This window comes from Malaya genurostris, chromosome 2 (genome assembly GCF_030247185.1).
Source record: "Malaya genurostris strain Urasoe2022 chromosome 2, Malgen_1.1, whole genome shotgun sequence".
Taxonomy (NCBI): domain Eukaryota; kingdom Metazoa; phylum Arthropoda; class Insecta; order Diptera; family Culicidae; genus Malaya; species Malaya genurostris.
Window position 1 is genome coordinate 94,554,357 of NC_080571.1, and position 25,399 is coordinate 94,579,755.

The window sequence follows — 25,399 nt, forward strand, 5'->3', positions numbered from 1 at the left end:
ACGGAAAAATTAAAAACGCGATGATGGCACAGCGAACAACAAATTGTCATATGGACATACGCTATTTAAATTGTAGTATTTTGCAATAATTATGGTTTTGGATTTAGCGGTCTGTTAAATAAGAACGGCTGTTATATACTGCCCGACGTTTCGACCACTGGTTATGGTCTTTTTCAAGGGAAATATCTTATCGTTCCTCGTCTAAAAATCGTAAATTGTCTTGTAACAAAATTGAATTTAAAATCATTAGATGGACATATACCTGAGATTTAGCAAAGCCGTTCGGCTGCCACGACTTGCTCTTCTACAACATCATTTTTTTAATGTATCTGTTAATGTCATATCTTCCCATTTTTTGAAATGCAGCATGTTTACGATTTCAATGCGTTGACAGGCAAATAATAGCTGTAAAAACGCACGAGATATCGACATATTTTTATCTAAAAGAATTCCAAATGCTAGACATCTCTCGTGGAGTAATCAGAAAAATAATCAGAAAGTATGAGTTTTTCATGCACTCTCCGCTGGTTTTTAGCCAGTTTTATTTCCAATAGCTTCCCTAATTTATCTTCTATGAGAACTCCTTCTACAATTGATCTGATTCTAACAAATCAATGTAACATTTGAAGTGAGCTGACATTCAGGTTTTCAAATTTATCAATGATTAGTTCAATTAGTTATATATTCAACCACCGTGGAACTAATCAACTATGATACAGATCTCAGGTCGAATGTAAACCTAAAAATTGTTTTGGGAAATACAGATACAGCCATACATAATTAAAATCATTGCATTATTGACGTTCCCAAAGCTCAAACTAAATACAATTCTCCTTCATCTACATCAATATCAACGTTCTTGTGAATAGTTGAGAAAATTCAACATAGATTCACTGAATTAATCAATCCATATTTTAAATCTTTTTAGATTCTATACTGGTCCTCAGAAACCAGTTTCAGATCTCGAAGAACTCCCTGCAAACGGTGGATAAGATCAAAGTCGACAACTCTTTCCAATTTTGTGTGTCCTATTGACATCTTACAGAAATATGAACATAACACAAATATTGTCTCAAGATGACATTACTGAGACAAATTATGATGAAACAAGGGCAATCATTAGCAAACTTTAAAAAAATGATGACTCTTAAAAATGTTTAATAATTTTATTAAAATTTTTCCCTGTTACCTTTGAATACTTATTCCAAACCTTAATAAAAATCCAACAGAAGCAATCTTATTTTTCAAAATGAGCTTTCATTGTGGTGTTGTTGATAACAACTAGAAAAACTCTGATGCTTCCTGATTGATTTAAAACTGCTTGCAAGCTCTTAAAAATCGTTGGACGAAACATGGGGTGTTGGTCCAATTTCCAATGGCATGTTCAATATAAAAACTGTATGGGACAATAAGTTGTATCAACACTTTTACTGTTGTTTACTTTCACTTGTTGAAAAAAAATCATGATGCTAACAACTATTACTCATATTTCAGTTAGTAATATATTTCCCGGTTTTTCACTGAAATTCCCGACTTTTCCCAGTTTTCCCTGGTGAAACCATGTTCCCGACTTTTTCCCGGTTTTCCCGATTTTCTCGGTCACTTGCCACCCTGTAATAATAAATTGGAAGAATAAAAATTTTAACAAACTATGTGCAAAAAAATAAAGTTATGTTAAAATAGATCAATTTCTCAACAAGTCATTTTTTATTCGTCAAAATCCGTTGCTCACCTGAGAAACCAACAATAAGTAGCAGGCGATGCATATTCTATAGTTACTAAGGTAGCTAAGGTAGTTTGAAGTTCGAACGGTGAAACGAACGAAGATAAATTCATACACACCAAATAATATTCACGGATATCGGTAACATTTTACTGACTTTCAAACATTGCTGAATTGTCGGTAACGTTTTTCTGAACACCCTTCTGTCAAAATTATACTGACTTGTTCGTCATTCATTACCGACGTCACCAATAATCCTTAAATGAAGGCCATGAGCTATTACTGTTTATCGATCAATTTCACTGAAACCCGTAAAATTTAGGGGAAACATGAATTAAAACCTTTTTAAACCACCTAGTGGAGTAACAAGAATTCCTTTCACATATTACTTATGTTTTCAAAAACATCACTAGAAGATTTTATCAAGATTTTTTTTCAAACTTGATTAAAATTGAAATCTTTCTTCGGGTATAAACTACCATAACCTTTTCAATTTGTAAACAGTTATGTCAAGTTAAGGAGCAAGACTCTTTGCAAGCGTATGAGTAATGTCTTTTTCTGATTTTAATCAATAAATCTTCCATATTATAGAAAAATCAACCAATCAGTTAATTCTGCCTAAAATTGCCATGCAAGAAAATCTTAGTCTAAAACTCTTCCGATTTCCTTAAAACTGTTCGAGAAAAATTATTTCAGTTTCAGCTTACTTCCACTTTACATCTGATTAGCAACAAACACATTCCTATATGTATTTCCTTGTGCAGAAATTATTGCGATATAAAGATTTACGTACCTTCTATAAGTAAACCCACAAAAAAGGAACCTTTATTTAACACACGAAAGGCAAATGATATGGAATGTTGTCGTAAAACTATTCATTTTTCAGAAAAAACTGCTTTTGTAACAGCAAATATTTAGTTTTGTTTATTTTGTGTAACGCAATCTAATACAAATGCATTGAAGCAGTGTTGCTAACTTTTTCTTAGAGAAATAAAATCTACATTTATAAAATGTAAGCAATTTTCCATCAAACGTTGGTTAAAAAATGATCAAAACTGATATTTCATGCAAAAAGTCAGGCTTAACATTCATTTGAGAATAAATTATTTTTAAAAAAGATTGTTTAAAACTCAATAGTGCAAGCCACTTTGATGAATTGATTGCACTGAATATATGAATACATAGATCTATGACATACGTACCAAATAAAATGTACGTAATACACAAATTACCAACACAAGTTAACTTGGTTTACTCTTGATACTTAATATAGCTTGAAAAGTGGCAGCAAGCTATACAAAATTGAACAAAGCAGGCGTGTGCTAGGCGATGGTATTTTGTTCTTCCGTACCAGCACGTACCGGTATTGCATCATTTTGTATGAAAGTTTAAAAGTTTTGATACTAATCGCCCTATAAATTTCGGATGTAATTGCACAGTATCTTTTAAGACACTAAGAGCTTTAATTTGAATCATAATTAGTAAAAATCTGTTGAACCGTTGCTAAGAAATAGATATGAGTTCCGTTTTATGAGCTTTTATTCGCTATTACGGTGCGTTCGGGAGCGGAAACCGGGGACTAGTAGTCCTAAAGTAGATTTATTTATTCACTAACTAACAAAGTTTGCCAACTAGATGGATTTACAAGTAAGTTTTATAAAAATTTGCACCTCGTTTCGTCATCACTTTTGAAAAAATACTCATGAAATTAAAATTTTTTCACTTATCGCCCTGTTATATCGAATCTGGAACTTTTCGGGGACTTTTCAAATAATCTTAAGACTTTTCATTTGCATCTTAGTTTGTAAAAATCGGTTAAGAAATTTCCGAGAAAATTGAGTGCACATTTTCTCATAGATTTGCACATATTGCCTTGCAATTTCGGAACCGAAAGTCAATTAAAGATAAAATTCAATAGCGAGCTATGAGACCATAGACCTTTCGTTTGAATCTAAGTTTGTGAAAAACGATCATTTTTTGGGCATATTACCCTGTAATTCCGGAACCAGAGGTCGGATCGAAATAAAATTTTATTTTCATAATTATCAAATCACAACGCTCCATTCCAGGCAATGAAAGAACCGATAGTTTAGCCAAACGTGCTATTGAGGGTGAAATTTATGAGAGACCGATTGCTTTCAACGAATTCTATAGCGCGTCCCACCAAAGAACACTTGCCAGCTGGAGAGCTTCTTGGGATTAAGATGATCTGGGTCGGTGAATGCACTCAATTATTCCTAAAATATCGGCATGGTTCAGGGGACTGGATGTGTGTAGGGATTTCATTCGTGTGATTTCCAGACTCATGTCCAATCACTACACGTTAGATGCACATCTCCTTCGAATTGGACTTTCCGCGACTAATCATTGTGCTAGTGGCGAAGGTTATCGCGATATTGATCATGTCGTTTGGACATGCGTGGAGTATCGTGATGTTAGATCTCAACTAATAAATTCCTTGCGTATCCAAGGTAGACTATCCAATGTCCCAGTTCGCGACATTCTTGCTTGTCGTGACCTTCCTTTCATGAAACTTTTTTATCATTTCATTAAGTCCATTGGAGTTCCAAATTAAACTTTATTTTATGTTAGACTGTTTTCTCTTCCATGAGTTCAAGCAATAGCCAGCTATCTTATATTAAGTAAAAGTGATGAACTGACAAACAAACTTGAAATAGTTGTAAGATCATGTACAAAATGAATGTATTTTATTTAATGTAATTTATAATAGCAAATCGCTTGATGAAAACAGTGTTTAGATTTACTAATGAATACTAAAATACTAATATGATATTCGAAATGTATTAGGTTAAAAGTACTATGTATTGTGGATGCCACAGCGAAGAAAAAAATATGCATATTGCATATTGAAATATACGTATTTATGAAAAAAAAATGAATTTATTTTCGAAAAATAATTTTTTTTCCGTCTTCACCAAAAAAAGCCTTTTTTCAACATGCTATACTATACTAATAAAGATACAAAAAATTTGTTCAATACATGAAATGTGCGTCTGTTCCTTTAGCTTTCCAGTGAGCTATTTAAAAAAACAACCTTACTGTACCTGTACTAATACTGACTTGGTTTTGAGCATTGGTCAATTTTGAAAATTGAAAATGTTGGAGCAAGTACTGTAAAATGACCTACGCATCACAACAATTGTTAAGAAACCTAACATCTATCGCTAAAACCTACGCTTTTTTATTTTAAAAAATTCATATTGACACTGATAGAGATAAGTCATAAGATTTTTTTCAAACTCTTGCTGCTTTTGCGAATTAAAGCTCAAAAATCTTCTCAAGCGAATTTATATGCAAGGCTTTGTTTGTGAATTTCGAGCATTTTCACTACACTGAAATTTTACGTAAAGAGCTAGCTTCAAGCATCAGAATCCTTGCTTTAGAGCAACTTGTACCGGGTGTTTGACAGTGCACTGAACGGTATCGGTACTATTTCCCAACCAGATACGCAGGTGTACAACTTTGCTTTCACCGTTTTCCGATAGATGGCTGTACCGGCTGAGGCTGGTCAAAATACATAGATGATAATGCCTTTGAAGTGAGTGTGTACAGTACCTAACGAATTGTCATCGCCGTTTCAGTGACAGTTGTTCTTGTTTCCGTATTATTCAAGCTCGAAAATGTCTGTTTATGAGCCCAATTCTCGCCATTTGCGGGAAGTTTTACTTTTCTGTTACAATTCGAAAAAAAATGCAACTGAAGCGCATCGAATGCTCTCAGAAACTTACGGTGATGCTGCTCTGAGTAAAAGAACGTGTCGGGTGTGGTTTCTACGTTTTAAAAATGGTGATTTCGATGTCTTGAAAAGATTCGTGCAAAACCCAAAAGAGCTTGCCGAAAGTCAGCAAGCTATTTCAAAACGTCTCAAGGCCCTGGGCATAATTCAGAGAGAAGGAAACTGGGTGCCGTACGAGTTGAAACCGAGGGACATCGAGTGTATGTGAGCAACTGCTTCAAAGACAAAATCGTAAGGGGTTTTTACATCGAATCGTAACCGGTAATGAAAAGTGGGTTCGATACGATAATCCTAAACGCAGAAAATCATGGGGAAAGTCCGGGCGTACTACCTCGTCGGAGGCAAAACCAAATATTCACGGCCCCAAGGTTATGATTTGTATTTGGTGGGATCAGCTCGGTGTGATTTACTACGAACTCTTAAAACCGGGTGAAACCATCACAGGAGATCGCTACCGAACGCAACTGATGCGCCTTAGTCGCGCTCTAAAAGGAAAGCGGCCACAATATCAAGAGCGACATGACTAAGTCATCTTCCAGCACGACAATGCTCGGCCTCACGTCGCAAAAGTGGTCAAAAAGTACCTGGAAACGCTGAAATGGGAAGTCTTACCCCACCCGCCGTATTCCTCAGATGTCGCCCCTTCTGACTTCCACCTATTCCGTTCGGTGGCACACGGCCTGGCAGATCAACATATTCAATACTTCGAAGAGTAGAAAAAATGGATTGCTTCATGGATAGTGGCAAAAGAGGACTTCTTTTTAGGAGCCGGGATCCGAAAATTGCCGGAAAGATGGGATAAAACTGTCGCTAGCAACGAACAATACTTTGAATAATACATCTGTAAGCACTTTTTCGAAATAAAGCTTTTAATTTTGGAAAAAAACGGTGGAAGCAAAGTTGTACACCTGATAAAAAATCGATTCACTGAAGCTCCCGGTTTCGGAGATATAATAGTATAAGTGATATAACCAACAAATCGCACTTTTTCCTATCCACTCAATTTTGTTCGGAACATCATTGCATATACTTTCGCTTCCGGGATTGTTACCGAATTAGTGACGTAGATCTAGAAGCACACTTTTGTAAGTTCAATCTGAATAATTTCCATTCCATTTATCTAAAATTAACTCAACGAAGAAAATGTTATTTAAATTACAAGCACCACTAGAAGCGGAAGCGGATTCAATAATTTCGAAATTTCGAATCACACTAATTAAAAATCATTGTTCGAGCAAAAGAAATAAAGGCAAATAGGCTTGCTAAAAATTCGTTTCTTCATTCAATATTCAGTTTCACAAACTCGGAAAAACTTCCAGTTGACAATCCACTATACACTACGCGTTAATGCGCATCTAGAAAATTATTGAAAAAAAGATAGGTGAACAAAAAACACAATAATGAAAGTTTGAGAAAAGATGTTCCCCGGAAGGCCTTCTTCAATCCGTGGAATTATCGAGTATTGCAATGTGGAAGGCAACATACAATGTGTATGATCAACTCTGAGCCTGATTTGTAATCTCAAATCGCAAGCTACATTTATAACGATACTCATTCACCGATCAATCTCTCTTCATCAAACGATGGGTCGTCAAATGTCCTTTTGAAGGGTATCTTTCTATACGGTCTCATCCATTCATTATTTCTCTCGATGAGTACTAAAAATAAGGTAAACAGTATTAAATAAGTCCTTACATTTACCAAAAGACATGGCGAAAAATTAGATCCTGTTTTTCTCCGATTCGGCTCCGTGACACTATTTGGATCAAGAACAATGTTTTTCAATTTCATTCAGGAAAACATAATTTAAATAAATTCATTATCAAGAGTTTTACTCTGCGTTATTGTGAATTGTGGGTTCAGATTAGGTTTGAGTTAAACTTAAGCAGGTGGGATGTAGTTCAGTAAGATTTTCACTGTCGGTTAAGCCAGACAACTGATCCGGAAGCTGGATCAGTTCGAGGTCTCAGAAGTCTAGAAAATCATAATGAATGCTTTTCCCCATTGAGCATTATAGACTGTTCAAGCGTTAAACGAGAAAGGGTATATTGACCAATCAAATTCCGCAGTGAGCTCAAATCAAGAAGCGTGAGCAATTTAAATCCAGACGAATCTAATTTTTGATTCGTTTCAAGTGAAACTAACCTGGTTACCTATGATTCGCGTTTCATACATTATGAGATCAAACCTAGGAAGAGCTCTATAGAGAGGATAAATTAAAAAATATTCCCATTTAAACGATCTTTCTATCAAAGTAACAGTAATTAGTTTTTAAGATCAGATTGCGTGTAACTGAATCTCGGGAGCAGATCAGAAAAAATGCATCTGAAAACAATTCACATAAAGCAAGGTTAAATCCGCTAGTTCAAATATAGCATAGAATAACGAAAATAGAAAGCACGTGAGCGTCAAAATGCAACCTCGAATGCATAGAAAACAGTTAATTTGCTGCAGTATCTCTTCATTTATGTGTGGGCAAACAACAATGGAAACAATCTTTCGGCTCCGGCACAATTTGAGCTCCGGTGAGATTTGGAAAGTGACGGAAACATCATCATACAAAAGCAAAGAGAAACAAACGACCCTATAATACAATGCAGCCCGTACATTCCCACGTATTTCTTCGGCTCTAACCAAGCCTTGTCACCAGTAACGACCGCTTGCCCCAAGACACAATTTCCACCGAAAACTTTCCCAGCGGCAACCCAGTCGGTCGGGAAAGACTAACTCACACGATCCCCATAAGACTTGCTTGCGCGCGCGAGAAAGAAAACCCCAATTAATTAGATCTGCCGGATGATTGCTTTCCTTTCATACTAGTGACTATGCTCCAGATGAAAAAGAAAACAGCCGCCCTATCATCCAACCCGGTGAGACGCAGCATCGATCTTCACACGAAGTTTTGATCCATGATCAAGATTCATTTCCAGTTCCAAGGTTGTTCGATTGCAATATGCATGCACCGAGTGATGAATGTTTCATCATTTTCCCACACCGTTCGAATCCATGGGCAGTGCCTTTCAGAATAACGTTTTTCGCCATCTTCATTTTGTTTTTCCAAGCACTCAACGTAATCAACCACTAAACGACAATGTTTTTAGTATGAACACACCCGAATTGAATGCACTTATTCGATCGCTCTTGCTTTCGACACGTTAGTTTTACGGTTTTGCACATCGCGTTGGATGGAAACTTGCGGAACAGCGAATTGCCACCGGTTGCGGGTGGGCCTCCTGCGCTATTGCCGAAACTAGCGTTTTCACTTGCGAAAACAAAAAGCAACAAGCACTGTTATTACACGTTAATAACACAGTCGGCACCGATTTAAAAGGAGCATTGGGTAATTTTCGGCTCCAGAACCACAACACGAGCGAGCGAGCACCACGCTGGAACGAAATTGGATAGGCAACTTTAACAAATTCACGTGTTTGCTCCCCGATTCGCGGGGAACAACGTGTGCCCGCCGCTCCATTTCCGAGAATCTCGGTTCATGGACAAATTTGACAAACGAGTAAAAAAAACATACTTCGAAACCGGAGGTGATCACACAACTTAATGCCATCCGCCGACAGGATGAATGAGATACAACACATTAACGAAAAAACAACTTCAAGATCACGATATCGCGACACTGCAGACGAATTAACGGACAAAAAAATGTTGGTTTGAAACGTTCCGTCCCCCGGGGAATCAACACACCGATCGACAAGGTATCTAACGCAAAACTAAATCCCATTCACGGTACAGATCGCGGCTGAGCCTTCCACTCTTATGGAAGCTCTCTTATTCTGGTGTTTTCACCCTTTTGTGAGAGCTAATTCTGGTGGTACTCTCTTTATATGTCTCTCTTTTTGTTCGGCTCACCCACTGCTGTAATCTGTTGGCTCAACTTGACATGGAGCAGCAAACCGGAGAGGTGGATTTGTTATGAATGAAACCGTGGTGAGGGTTTGATGAGACCATTCGTTCGGTGGCTAGTTTCGAATGAGTCGTGAATCGTGAGAAGCGTTCCGCGCAGGAGGAGCATGGCTGCAAATATGTAGCAGAGAACAATTCAATAGTCCCACGACAAAAGGGCCTAACTACACATGAGTCTATCTTTGTTTACTTTCTCTTTTGATTATTACGGAGCCATTACTGTAATTTTTTGAAAGTTTCCACTATAAATCGAAAGCTTGTGGTTTCAACTGCAAAGTTTTGCGAAGAGTAAGGTGCCAAATATAAAATCAATACGGTAAATCGTGGAAAAACAGTAAACAATGGAAAAAAGGCATTTGCAGTTAGGCCCTTTTGTCGTGACACTTTTGAATTGTTCTCTGCTACATATTTGCAACCATGCTGGGGCTATCGAATTGTAGAATTTTCATAACGACCTAAGAGCAAATGACACATCGTAGCTGTTTAAATTATCTTTCAATTGTTACGGAATACCTTATGATCAAAAAAGAACCGGAATTTTATTAAAAAACGCAAAATTTCATTTTTTAATAAATTTCTTTATTATCGCCTTCAAAGTACTCTCCTCCTGCTGCAATACATGCATGCCAACGCTTGATCCAATTTTCCATACAAGTTTTATAGGCCGCCGAAGGTATGGCCTTTAGTTCACGCAGCGAATTCTCTTTTATGGTCTCTATGGTCTCAAAACGCGTTCCCCGCAATGGCAATTTGAGTATAGGGAAGAGGAAAAAGTCACACGGGGCCATATCTGGAGAGAACGGTGCTTGGTTGATGATATTGGTTGAGTTTTTGGCCAAAAACTGCGACACAACCAACGCTGTGTGAGCCGGCGCATTATCGTGGTGTAAAATCCATGAGGCACCAGCCGAGAAGCGACGCGTTTCAAACCCAAAACATCGGCTGATCCATAAGAGATGTCCAACAACACAGCAATCTTTCTAATCGGTACAGAACGATTTTGCAACACGATTTGCTTCGCCGATTCAATGTTTTCTTCAGCAACAGATGTTGTTGGGAGGCCAAAAAAAAAAATCGCCACACAAAAATTTTTCAACTTCTTTGTATAGACACCAAACAAAAACTAATCGTACGATATGCGTCAAAATTTGACAGAATGTGTATAAAAGTGTTGCCAATGTTGAGAGAATAAAAATTTACCGATTGGACAAGCGCGGGAATTTTAAAATGAAAATTCCGGTTCTTTTTTGATCATAAGGTACTCCTGTATTTGTCAATAATTTCTTCAGCGCAAATTAAAAGATGTTATTTTTAATTATTATTCTCTGCTATGAGTGTAGTAATAATCGAAAAAGAAAGAAACAAAGAGAATCTGCCATTTACACTTGGATCGTAATAAAAATTCTATACAGAATTAACGTAAAAACTACGCGTAAGATCATTGGCGATACATCGAAAACTGTTCGTTAATTGGTCCAAGTTGAACTCCATACGTAAATTAGTAATTTTATTTGACCTGCTATGGTATGGTGAAGACGAAACCAATTAAAATGATCATTCGCAGCACAAAAATTGTAACCAGCAACTTTCAAATAATGAGCCACTCCATTTCCTCCGAGACACCCGATAAGATATTTAGCGTAAAATATTATATTCTAGAATTGCCACTCCGAATGCATCTCTCGTCGGGCAGTAATTTTATGTTGGGAAAAAGTCTTCCATTTGAAAATATTTGCTTTAACTTTCCGGTATATCGAATCATAAAAAAATTAAGATTTAATGCCTACCGCTGGAGACATACTTGAGTACTAATTATATCATATTATTTACATTTTCTTTCGACTGACTACTTTTAGCTGATAGGAAATATACTACTTTTCGGAGCCTTGTGAAATTTGAATTGTGTAATCTTGGTTGCATAGTTCAAACATTGCCCGAATATTCCAATCTTCCACTTGCGATTTTTGAGAAGGGTCCTTTCTTCGTTTATGGATTAGCCAAATTTTGTAAAAATAAAAAAAATTGTAAAAATATTGATAATAATGGTTGTTATTGTGAATCTCTCAAAATGGATTTACCATTCAATCGTATTTTTCCTGAATATTATCAAATCTCATTGTGTATTGTGTTTATATTGTTTGAAAGTAGTCAGCAGTTTGTTTTATTATTATATTCGATTTTGACCATTTCTTTTGAACATACAATATAGGTATAGAATTTGCCCGAAACTGGGAAAAAACGAGGCCGTTTCATATTGTTCAATTGTTTTCTCGAATAGTCTGCTGAAGTTTTTTTTTTGCCACACTCCCTGACACCAAAAGCTCTGCAAGGAGTTCCCAGCTAATAGACAAATCTCAATTCATAAATACAGGCAAATAAACAAAAACAAAGTCTTTTAATACGGCTTTCCGTAGTTACGCGTTTTTTTACGTGGATTTCCGAAGTTACACGTTTTTTGTACGCGAATTTTAAAAATTATCCGGTTTTCTTGTCTTGTCTTAGAAATGCACGAAACGTCGAGATCTGATGTTACCCCGAATTTTTTTTTCAAGTCGACTCTTAGAAAATTTTCTCTTTTTTTAAAAAAAACTGTTTTAATTTTTATTATGTAATGATGTCTTTCTCATATTATTCATAAATCATAAACATTACTGTGAAATTCGCAAAATCAGCTGTTCATTGTTCATCGTATTTAACCAATATCACACACTAGTAGCAGACATCCGTAACCGTTTCGTTTTCTTTATAGCTTGTACGAAATAGAACAAAGCACACATCGTTCGTTTTGTGTTTTCTTCTTCCACGTATTGATGTTGTTCATATTGTCATTCCATATGGCGGTTTGAAAACTTGCCAAAATAGATCCAAGGTGTGTTATACTATGTTTTGGTAAAACGAATCCAAAATATTTTGGAAAATCACAATTTTTCGATCAATAATTAATCCAATTTTTACAAAAATATTTTGGAATAAATCTTTTTCTTCGCCTTTCAGAATAAATCGGCTGTAGTAAATGTGAAAACTTTCTTTCGTTTAGAAGCGATTTAGTAAAATGATAAATCATTGGGGGTTAGCCGAGTTTTGGAAAAAAGATAATAATGTGTTCCGGAACCGGAAGTAGGATCCTGATTAAATGTTCTGGATTTCTTTAGAAAACTATAAGACTAATTTTCACATATTACCATATATCTCCGGAACCGGAAGTCGGATCGGGATGACATTCAATAGCAGGGAACATTAGATCTTTCATTTGAATCTCATTTGCTCAGTTTGTCGAACTTTCACAGTGAATGCATAGCCTTTCTATATGAGTGATTGCATAGTCTCTTCATATGGGAAACGCAAATTTTTTTTTAGGTTGCACCAGATCTCGACGTTTCACGCATTTCTAAGACATTTGGCATCAAAAAAATTCGCGATTTCGGAAATCTCAAAATTTTTCTAGGATCTATGATCTCAGAAATGGCTGAGCCGATTTTAAACAAACTTAGGCCCGTTTGAAAGCTATTATTGAATTATGAATCGCATGCGAAGTTCAAATGACTGTCACTTCCGATTAAGCGACGTAACCGACAAAATACATGGTTTTTACCGTTCAATTTTCTTACAGATGGCTGAGTTGATTTGTACACGCTTAGGCCCATTTAAAATCTACTATTGAATTGTTGATCAAGTTCGAAGATCACATGGCTGTCACTTTCAGTTCTGGAGATATAATGATATAAGTGACGTAACAGACAAAACGCGTTATTTTTTAGCGGCTCAATTTTTACAGAGATTTCTTAGCCGATTTCTACAAGTCTAGACTCGTTTGAAAGCTACTACCTAATTTTGAAAGAAGTTCGAATATCAAATGGTAGTCACTTCCGGTTCTTAAGATACACTGAAGTCATTTTTTATGCGAATTTACGTACCGCATAAAAAACCGCAGAACTCTGAAAATTCGCATAAAAAACCGCATGACTCTGAAACTTCGCATAAAAAAAACCGCATAACTTTGAAACTTCGCATAAAAAAACCGCAGAATGGAAAAAACCGCATAACTCTGAAAATTCGCATAAAAAACCGCATAACTCTGAAACTTCGCATAAAAAAATCGCATAACTCTGAAAATTCGCATAAAAAAGTCGCGTAAAAAACCGCATTTCAATCCAAGTTTATGAAGACTTTAAAAAATGTAATGAGTTTCTTTTTGAATTTTTAGCCACTATTTCCAGTATTTCCCGAACCGGGAACTGGAAACCAGTATACCCACAATCAAATTTTATTGACAAAAACTAACAAGACTTGTGCTATAGAAAAATAGTAATACTAGTTCAATGGATTTCGATCGTCCTGTATAAAAATACATTCTTGAGCTACGCTCTGTAACTCCGAAGCCGGAAGCCGGATCCGCAGAGAAAAAAAATCAATAGCGTTCTGCGGGGCAACCCGACCTATTCTTATGAATCTAAGTTTGTGAAAATCGGTTTAGCCAGTTTCGAGAAAATGAAGTGCATTTTGAAACTCAGCTTTCCAGGCCTTGAAACTTAGTTCTACCGACCTTGGTTAAATAGTCGGGCTTCACAGTGATTGCATACTCTTTCTATATGAGAAAAGTATAAAGTAACTTGAAATAAATATATGCTAGTGAATGAATGTGGTCACAATATAGGAAACAGATATGAAATACTTATCCCTGTCACGATTCTTAACCCAATTAATCCGCGTTATGTAAATAAATAAAATTATTAAGGAATTCCGGTGAATGACTAAAGAAGTTGGAACCGGGGTAAAATTAAGCGAAATAACAAAAATTAATCCTCCGTTAGTGATATATTAAATGTCTCCTTGTCCCACACGAAATCAAAATTTTTCACAAATCTTTAAATAAACTATACCAAAAATAATTCGTACTTAAATCTGTTGCAATGGATCCAGCACTCCACTGAGCTCTAAACAGCCAGCCTAAACTACTTACATCATCTGTTGCCAGCGAATTCTGATCACTCACCTGTAAAGAAGAAGAAAACATACTCACGTTAGCTTGGCGATGAATTAACATTTCTTAAAAATTCAACAATACACATCCATCAACGAAAAAGAAACAACAAACCAATCGATCGTCGGCAATAAATTTAATTTTAGTTTCATGAAAGGTATTCACGCTTTTAAAGCACCAGTACTCGATAAGCAGCACCGTCCTAACCACCCATCCACCCACAGGTGTTTCGGTTTTTCAACGCACGGGTGGTCGCGTTGTTTCGCAAACTGAGCAACCTCTTCGGTATGGTTTCGAAGGGAAAACACACCCTGCACAAGTTGATGGTGATTTCTTCATATATTAATTGCCCACTATGAAATAAGTTGTTGAAGAACCGAGTACGAATAAATTTATTTGCTATTTCTCTATGCAAATGGATCGCGTTGAAAACAGAATGAAACACCAAAGAAACAAACTACTAGACGTGCAGATGTTTGAGGGGGTGCATTCGAAAAAACGTAGCAAATTCATGACTTCCGAAGTGGGTTTGTTGTAGTGCTAAGGTGCAGTGACTGAGTAGTTCAGAAAGTGAGTGAGTTAATCTAGTTCGATGATTAGTTATTGTTAAAAGCATCACATCTACAATTCTGAACTACCTAAAAATAATCTACTCATTTATAACTCATGATATTTTAATATAATACAATCTACAATACGTGTAATACTCATCAAATATCAAAGTACCGATAAAATTTGCCCCAATCCGTTCGATAGAATGAAAATATGTACACTTGCCATACTTGCAATGCAATGAAATGCTGTAATGACGTACACTCACGGACGGAAGTGAGTTTAACAAAACACCGAAAGTGAACAGTTTCCCATGCTTCCATGCCAGACATTGGAGCCAACATATGTTGTACAACCACGACGACCTTTGAGGCCAGGTAAGCGAAGGTCGAACAAAGAAAAACGAACCGTGATGTTGGAGGGGACCTTTTGTACGCTTTGTTTCCAGCATTTGGCGGTTTATTTCATCGCTAGACAACTGAAGAATACAGGTTGAAATTATCACTACAACCATTTGCATAAATGGTATTATAAACGATATTGGTGTATTGAAACAGGATAATTCAATTGCTCTATGTTTATTGTCAAGTAGGGTTACCTTGCATTACAAGGGCTTAGACAATTTATTACAGTATTAGGACACTGACTAAGGATAATAATAGTATATGAATTTTGTCTGATCTTCTGTCAAAGTCCAGAAGTATAACAATTCGTACGATATATGAGTAAAATGAATATAAATATCGTTAATATCAGGTCCAAACAGCAACCTCACATTCCAAGGATTCGCATTTTAATTTAAACCTCCTTGAGCAAATGAGAAATGATATCTAGTGAACACACTATTCGAGATGATGTCCGATGAAATCTAAGCGCAATAATCGAGTTAACGTCGCATATTGGTTTCAATAACAGGTTTGAAAAGCGATTGCACGATTAATTTTTTTCAAGAATTTTCTAATTATTGAAAAAGCATTCAACTATTTTTCAGTGCATATCGTTTCAAAAGTGTCAAATCCATTTTCTGCCCCTTTTTCTAGGACACCATTTTTACACTATTAACAATTTCCAAGTTACAAAGATTTGAAGAAAATGTATGCAAAAATACACTTGCCATTTTTTTTAATTAGTTTTAAGTAGAATTGGTCTCTCCTTCCGCGCATAACAAATTATCCAATTATTATCCAAATCGGAGCAGAAAATGGATATGTGCACCTAGCATAAATTCGGGGGTAAAAAACTAAGCTTTTTCCCCTTGAAATTATCAAATTCTGTACAGCTACCTAGCCGAAACTTGTTTCGTCCGAGACGTCGCTTCAGACATTACACATCTGTGTAATGGCAAAAGTGGTTTGCAAATAGAACTAACATTACGTCTATCTAGCGGTTTATGTTGAGCCGCCAGGTCGCACTAGCAGTTCAACATAAACTGCTACGCACTCTTGAGTCAAAGACGAAACATAATACAAAGTTTTAAGAATATTTTGCTCCGAAGCAATTCCAGAAATGATTAGTAAGTTATCATACTTCACATACTCAAATTCAGATGAAACTTCGAACACGTTTTCAGTATGGCAAACCATTGGTTTTGCACAGATGAAGAGACCAATTCTACTCAAGACTGATTTCTGAAAAGGGCGTACGCGTTTTTTGCATGCACTTTCTACAAATCGTGGTAACTCGAAAACTGTAAATTGTACAAAAATGGTATTTCGGAAGAAGAATTACCTAAAGAAAATTGTTGCACTGAACAAAAGTAATAATGCAATATATATGCAATACACCTTTGAAACAGAAGCAATAAAATTCGCAACTGACAGCAACACTATCTAGTAAGTGGAAACATGAAGTACCGGTGTACGAGGAGGATAGTGCAATAGAAAAACGCGAGCATGATATTCCTCCAGAAGCCCCATTTCTTGCACCTGCACTTAGTTAAATAAATTTCCTCTTATGTGACCTTCAAACAAGACGGAAGTCGGTTACGTAGATCACTGGTCTTCTACGAAAATCAGCGAACCACCTGTTAATACCGTCAGCAAATCTTTCGCTGAGACAATAACTGGACAAGAAGTCTACAGTCAAGGACAATTGAGCTACTTCATTACCGATCTCAACCAACCTCAGTACTTCTGTCATATACCTTAAGGGTCACTCCATGACACTAGAAAAAATTCAATCTCCTTTATTTCATAGAAACAGAAAAGGATTTTTTCATGAGTATCTGTAGATGAAAATTTGAGGGTAAGAAAACTAAATGTTATTGATAAAAATGTAGCGGAAAAATGCTCACAAATATCATGTTTCTTACCTTTCTTATACAGAAAGGTTTTGCAATCACTTTGAAAACCGACAGGCCGAATTTCATATTCCATTCGACTCGGTTCTTCGAGTACGAAAAATGTCTGTATGTGTGTATGTACGTAACATTTTTGTGCACTAGATTTTCTCAGAGATGACAGAATCGATTTTAACAAGCTTAGATTCACACAAACATTCCTGTAGTCCTGTACAAAGACTTCCCGTTCCGAAATTGAAGGACGATTAGCTCAATGCGACGAAGTAAAAAAACGCAAAAGAATCTAACCTATAATCTGAAAATCATTCCTATCGATTTTCAATTTCTGTAGAAGACCAAATAAAGAGATTTCGAATAGCTTGGTTTCCAATTCCAGAAGCACCAGCAAAAAATTACTATTTTTATTTTTTGTTCAAGTTTTGTATCAAATTTGGTTCTATTTCAGTTCTATCTCCAGAGGAAACACCGAAAAATAATTTTTCAAAATGATTTAAAAATATTTTTAAATAAAATTTTCTATCACTTTTTTCACAAAATCATAATTTTCTTTGACTTGATTTTACGTTTCGTCCTTGACTCATCAGTGCGTAGCAGTTTATGCTAGCGTGACCTGACAGGTCAACATTAATCGCTAGGCAGACCTAAAATTAATGGTGTTTGAAAAACACTTTTGCTATAACACCTGAATGTAAACATATCGTCTGTCTCACTGTTTAAACTGTGAAAAAATGGTTCTTTACAAAAGTAGAAGTTCAAGTTTTGTTAAAAAGAGACAAAAAATTCCCACTTTTTAATGATAAAATAGAACCAAATTATCAGACAAAAATTAAAACTAAGTTTGGGATCAATACTGTTCATAAGAAAACGTGCACGTTTTTTCCTGGAACACAATCCCCCTCTGGGTACGTGGCTGCAATAATAATTTTCAAACGAATCTAAACTTGTTGACATCAATTCAGCCATTTTCGAGAAAATAAAGCGTGGAACGATAATACATAAAGGGTAATTTTTTTCTAGTATCTTTTTGGCAACAATGTTTTTGACAGATCACGCCTGAATAATTTAATCATGAATCTTCGTTTGGTCTACAATTTAATCATGAATGAACACTAGTAAAGTAAGAGGAAGATCAACTTTTTTATCAAAATTTTTTTTTCAGCGGCGAAACTCATTTCTGATTCAATGGATACCTCAACAAGCATAATTGCTGCATCTAGAGTGAAGGCCAGCTTGAAGCATTGCAAACTCTACCAATGCATCCCAAAAAAGTCACTGTTCGGTGTGGATTATGGGTCGGTAGCATCATCGGACTGTAATTCTTCAAAGGCGACGATGGGCGGAACGATACTGTGAATGGCGACCGCTACCGTGTGATGATTGGCGATTGGAATGAAAGAATTGGACATGCCTGACATATGGTTTCATCAAGACGGTACCACATCCCATACGGCACGCGAAACAATGACAAAATTGAGAGAAGCCTTCGGCGAACAGTTTATCTCACGTTTTGGGCCCGTCAATTGGCAGCCTAGATCTTGTGATTTAACGCGTTTAGACTATTTCTTGTGGCTCATGTCTACAAGAATAAACCAGCACTGGAAGCCAAAATTGAAGCATTTATTCATAAAATACCGGCTGATATATATGTTGGATTCTATTGATCGTTCTATCGATTACAATAAAGATTTAATCAATTTTCTCAAATTCAGTACGTTATTGTATCAATTTTCTCAAATTTATTGTTTTTTTTTTTAACAAATCCTATACCTCTTAAAATATCACCCTTTATATACACACACATATACATGAAAAATTCACATTTAAAATTTCAGTACATTTAGTACAACTATTTTGTCATTAATACGACTCATTTTACTGTGGGGTGCCGTTTCTAAAATTAACCCTGTACAAGAATGAGTAGAACTTAATCGTTAATGTCTCTAGTTGTTTTTTACACAGCAACATAATTTCTTCTTCATACCATCGGAAATATGTTCAGCAATTGATGATAAAATTTTCAGTATTATAAGATATCAAAAAATAATTTAAAGTTGAAGTTTTCTAAAATGTTTGGTATGAACAAGAATTATGGTGACATTCAGAGCTAAAATAAGGCGAACTTAATTCTCAAAAAAATGAATTGGACGAACCATGGCATAAAGCGTATCGTACAAAACCGAATACGGAATATTTTCAGTGATTTAGTGGTTCGGGCTTACGACTAGTTTTGTTCGCTAGTAAAGCAAACACTTACTATGGATGGTTACAAACCTTGAGTTTTTTTTATTGACTAATGTGAGGGAGATATATTTATGCATGTTTTTTTTAAAATGGGCAATTTAGCCTTTCGATTTATAACCTTAATGCTCTTATATAGATTTCCTCGTCTGTAGCGAAATTGTTCATTCTTAGTTACAGATCAATATCTAATTCCAACTGTGCATCATTTTATAAAATAACTCCCATAGACAATACGAGAAGTGAAAATTCGGCTATTCATAACAATAAACTATAACTTTATGAGATAGTGAGTCCGATCAGTTACTATGAATCTCATGAGATTTTGTTCTTTTTTTAAAATTTTTTTATGAATTTCGAGTTTCCAAATTTAAGGAGCCAAAACCGAGCTGATTCTTAGAAATTTTGTTTTTTTAGTTTATGACTTATACATTGCTATATGATTCAGATAGAACAAATTTTAGTAAGATTCGACTTAAATGTATTTTTATTATGCTTATTTACCTTTTTATAATAAATAGGTATAGAATTCGCTCCAACTAATTTTTTTTTCCGAAGTGTGAAGAAGCATGTCAGCTTCATTCTTATTCACAATGTTCAGTTATGTCTCTGACATTACCCACCCGTCTTTTTCAGAAGGATATGTTTCGCCAAGTTATAGTTAAGTAATTATCATAAGAAACGACTGCATTTAAACTATGATATTCAGTAGACGATAGGTCGCCACAACATTTTCAGCAATATTCATGCGGACAAATTGCAGTCGACTGATTAACTGTAAACACAGGAGATTCAAGAGGCCATCAGAGTCAAAAAACGGAACAGAGACTCAAAACATATTAGACTCTATTATGTTAAGAGAGAGATGGTAGAAAAAATTGGCAAACATTCATTCAAATGACAGCAATTACCAACGAAATACATGTTTCTGTTTGAAGCAATCTACCTCAAAATGAGATCTGTCGAGATCTGGATGTCAGCACACTAAGAGCAATTAATCAACACGATGTTTGACGCACAGCGGCGTTATTTTTAACACACCTCATGTAATCTAGACGAACATCTACTACTCTACGTCAATTCGGTTCACATGTTAATGTGGTTTTATACCCACGGATAATCGAACCGAATTCAGTGCGTTAATGCAGGCGAATATATGTCTATCGCGCCATACATGGGAAAACTGCAGCAATGGGCACTTGCCAGGCTATCTCGAGTATTTATTTTGCTATCAACGTGAATGCTTGAAATCAACGGCGAGTTCCCCTAATGAGTAATAATTAAACGTTACACCTCTTTGAACTGGAAATCTACAACTGGCTATCAGATTTCCTCCAGGGTGAAGCACATGTTCCTTTCGTGTGCAGCACGTGTTTGTTACTGATCCTACAATGCGATACTTTTCGGTTTAGTGGGTTTCATTACTGCTGCTAGTTGCTGCTAAACCATTAGCAAAAACCTCATTTTTCAAATGGTATTCCGTAGCAAGACACAGCTATGCACTACCGCCTAAAATTACCCTATCCCAGCAACAACAGTTATTCGAACTCGGACGGAGAAAAACTAACGCAAAATTTGCATTTGTTGCGGTGCTGCAGATTCATGCTATGCCTTTGTGGAATATTTACTAACGGGAGAGTTATACTTGCATTGATAGTGAACAAATGTGATAAATTATTGCTACTTCACAGACAACATGACCCAACACTTTCTCCGGTCATTGTTTATAATGACAGATGAAAATTTTAAAGACAACAGAACAAAGAATGAAAAATGAACACAAATATGTTTACTTGGTACTAATTTTATCAATTGCCTTACTCTCCCAGAGGATGGATGAACATCTTCCAAACCAATACAATTATTTTTTTGCAGAGGTGAATAATGTTTTATCATATATTAAGACAGAAACGACTTTTTTTACTTGAATTGATTGGAAGTAATACCGTTGCGTGCTACCGGTTGCAAGTTTGATTTACCAGTTATAGATGCAGTATGCTCTAGCCGTATTCGACATCGTCACTACGGTATCGGTTTCTATACTGCGACTTGTTGAAATGTAAAAGTCTCTAATAGATTAGTCGTATCGAAACCGGGCGGGCTTGTCTTGCGGAACTTGCTACTGCCGTTGTACGACGATGCGTAATTCAGTGATAAATAGGGGCATGAAGTGGTTCGGTTGTTCTTTTCTTTTCTGTCGAGTACAGCATTTATATTTCCTCATTTGTCGCTTGTCTCTCTAATCGAAAAGACACTGTCTAGATCCCATGTGGGTTTGCTATGGGTAGCGGTATCTAAATGACCTCGATAAATGAGTGCAAGCCAAACAGTCCCCCGTCAAGCGGAAAGATGATTCGCTACCATTTGTAATACCCAGTGCGTGGTGCAACTCAAAGTCCGGAACATGCTTCGATACGCACCAGTGGTGTTGCACTTGATATTGAAGATTGCTTGATGGCTGTGAACTCCGATACTGACTGGCAGTCGGGCGATGCAGCCCGACGTAGTACCCGCAGATTGTGGTTTTCAGTGCTGTCGGAATATTTATTTGTGATAGCGGTCTGACCTTCGATGATGGTCACTGTAGTTGTAGGGGATATGACCGTTTCTAGTTGTTATCCACATTTACTACAGCTAAATAGTTAGCTATTGTATTGTAGCTTGTAAGTTTTTTTAGAAATGTGATTTTCTGAACATTTTCAGTTCAATAAGCAGAGAAAGTGCTGAGTGATAAACTATGGATCTTGAATAAGCATTGATTTGAATACGATTTATACCATTTTATTCGGGCCATTGCAGAGATCTTCCAAACGAGCTGCTACAATAATTCCGAAAATAACAGGAATTAATTAATTGGATCGTAACAAATGATAAACGGAAGGAGCAGCGTCCGGTGAATATGGCGGTTAGGGCAGAACGTCCCATGTCGGTGTTTCCAAACATGTTTAAACTTTTTCCGAAACATAGGTTCTTACATTGCCGTAACGATCTTTAAATAGCGATCACTTTCCCTGCAATAATCTGTTCTAACGCATCATTAGTTGTCTGTATACATCTCCAGTGATGACATTCACCTGGTTGAAGTAGCTCAATATGAATAACGTCCATCCCCCAGTAAACGACCACAGAAAGATTTAATCTTTCCGGGACAAAAAACGGATACAAAAATTACCTGCATATTTCGAAACAATTGTATTTTTACCGTTTTTTTTTAATATGAAATATAGATATAGAATTCCCTCAAACTTTTTTTTTTAATTTCGTTCATTTTTAACGGAGATATCGATATTTTTGTGTAAGCGACTTTTCGCCTTATTCCAGTAGTATGAGTTTTACCATCTTGATGATGAAGCGATGTTTCGAAGCAAAGTGAAACACGATTTTCAATACTGTTTTAAGCAATTGTTTCTTAGCACTTAAAGGACTATGCACGGCACACTTTTTCATGACGTTTCGAGTTTAGCACGGTTTGTTTTTTTATTAGAAAGATGGCAGTATTTTCAAATGCAAAACAGTTTCATATTTATATTGATTTAAGCTGCTAGCAACTAAGTTGTTAGAAGAACACAGCTTCTTACACCCTTATTCCATTCGAAGAAGTTCGTCGAGATAAGCAAATTTGTGTGTGCAAAAAAATTTCATTATTTTTCTCGAAGATGGCTTAACTCATTTCTACAAACCTTGACTTATAAGAACAGTCGTATTTTTTGCAGTTTTTAATCACCATTTCCAATTCTTCCGAAAGCAGATTCAGATGACCGGAATAGCCGAGGTTGGTTTTGAACCTAATTAAACCTAAACTTACTATCTCATGCTCTATTTGGATTAAACCAATTAAATGAAATCTAACAAATGAAGTGAACGTGCGTTTCTGTTACTTCTGCATATGTAAGTCAAGCTAAACAGCATGAATGAGCAGCATAAAACATGTAGGAGGATTAATATTATTATTATTACTATTATTATTCCGAATTTTTATCAACCGCAACACCGTCTTTTACCAATATCACACACCAGTAGCAGACACCAGTAATCGTTTAAATTTCTTCATAGCGTGTACGAAATAGAACAAAGTAAGCATCGTTCGTTTTGTGTTTTCTTTTCTTTAGGTTTTGTACATATTGTCAATCTAAATGGCGATTTGATAACCCAATAATTGTGAAAATCGGTTCAAGCATAGCTGAGAAATCGAAGTGAGTTCTATCTTTAGAGTTTCTTTTCACCACTTTCGGTGCTTCCGGAACAGGAAAAGGAAGGACAAGTAGTGCCGAATTAAGTTTATATGCTCACAAACTTACAAGCTCTACAAACTAGAAGAATTCATCAGACAGTTTTATGGGCTTTATACCTGTTTTTGACTTTCGTTCGTGAAAAAATACGAATGAAATTGGTAATTTTCCACTTATCACACTTTTCTTAATTTGTGATAATCGGTTGAGTCGTTTTAGAGAAAATTGAGTGCACACTTTTTCGCTAATTTTCACATAGTATCATGTAGCTCCAGAATCGGAAGTCGGATCCAAATGAAATTCAATAGCAGGCTATGGCACTTTCATTTGAATCTAAGTTTGTAAAAATCGGTTCAGCCATCTCTGAAAAAAGTGAGTGCATATTTTTTTCATTTGTTGCATATAAAATTCAATCACATGCTATGTGACCTTTCATTTGAATCTTAGTTTGTGAAACTAGGTTCAAGCATTTCCGAGAAAAGTGAGTGCATATTTTTGTAACATACATGCACACCCACACCCACACACAGACACACACACACACACACACACACACACACACACACACACACACACACACACACACACACACACACACACACACACACACACACACACACACACACACACACACACACACACACACACACACACACACACACACACACACACACACACACACACACACACACACACACACACATTTGCTCAGTTCGTCGAATGGTATATGACATTCGGCCCTCTGGGCCTCGGTTAAAAAGTCGGTTTTTACAGCGATTGCATAGCCCTTTTATATGAGAAAGGCAAAATTATCGAAAATGTCAGAATGGAACTGACACCGATTTCTCAGATATTGCTTGAGCTAATTCACGAACATATATACAAATGAAAGGTGTTATTATCCCGTACAAAATTCAATTTCAACGAGATCATACTTCAAGGACTGGAAATACAGGGTGATTTCAAATCGTCATTAGAAGTAATGATGCAACAAAAAAGAGAAATCTTTTCCACTTGGTTCAAAACTGTTTCCATTTCAAAGTCTCGTTACTTGGTTTTTATACAAACTTGGCTTGGATTTTTCCGACCCATTGAGCCTCCTTTGAGGTATTGAGCCTTTAGTCCATTGTCGCGTAATCATTCTGTTCTCTGGTGTATAATAATGGATGCTGCCAAACATGTATTCGAAGTTCACTTGCGTTCGTCTGTTTAGCCCTACATACAGGGTGCCCCAAAAAAAAATTAAAAATTCAATAATATAAAAACGATTTGATAGATTTCAATGATTATACATGTATTTGAAAGGTTGATTCATGAAATTCATTTATGCTTGGTTTCAACAGGACGGCACCACACAGCCAACGAAACAATCGATGTTCTTTCAAAATCGAATAATCAGCAGAAATGGTAATGTGAATTGGCCTCCGAGAAGCTGCGATTTGACGCCGCTGGATTATTTTCTTTGGGGAGCGGTTAAAGGTAAATGTTACGATAACCATCCAGAAACAATTGAAGTACGGACGAAAATTCAAGTTTCTGTTGTTGACATAAGGCCAGAAATAATTGAAAATGTACTTAAAAATTGGGTGGATCGGATTGGCTACTGCCAAGCCAGCCGTGGGAGTTATTTGTACAAAATTATTATTCATAATAAATTCCATGAATCAACCTTTCAAATAAATGTGTAATCATTGAAATCTAT

The 25,399-nt window shown here is 36.1% G+C and overlaps 1 protein-coding gene across 3 annotated transcripts in view; it reads right to left on the reverse strand.

Moving 5' to 3' along the window:
- Nucleotides 1-25,399, reverse strand: part of LOC131432618 (regulator of G-protein signaling loco) — a 120,948-nt gene that overhangs the window by 51,815 nt on the left and 43,734 nt on the right. The window contains exon 3 of one of the 3 annotated variants that reach the window (XM_058598993.1): nucleotides 14,359-14,391. The exons of the other annotated variants lie outside the window; for them this stretch is intronic. Within the exon in view, the coding sequence (XP_058454976.1) occupies nucleotides 14,359-14,391 (33 nt within the window). The remainder of the gene's footprint in view (nucleotides 1-14,358; nucleotides 14,392-25,399) is intronic. 3 annotated transcript variants of the gene reach the window in all.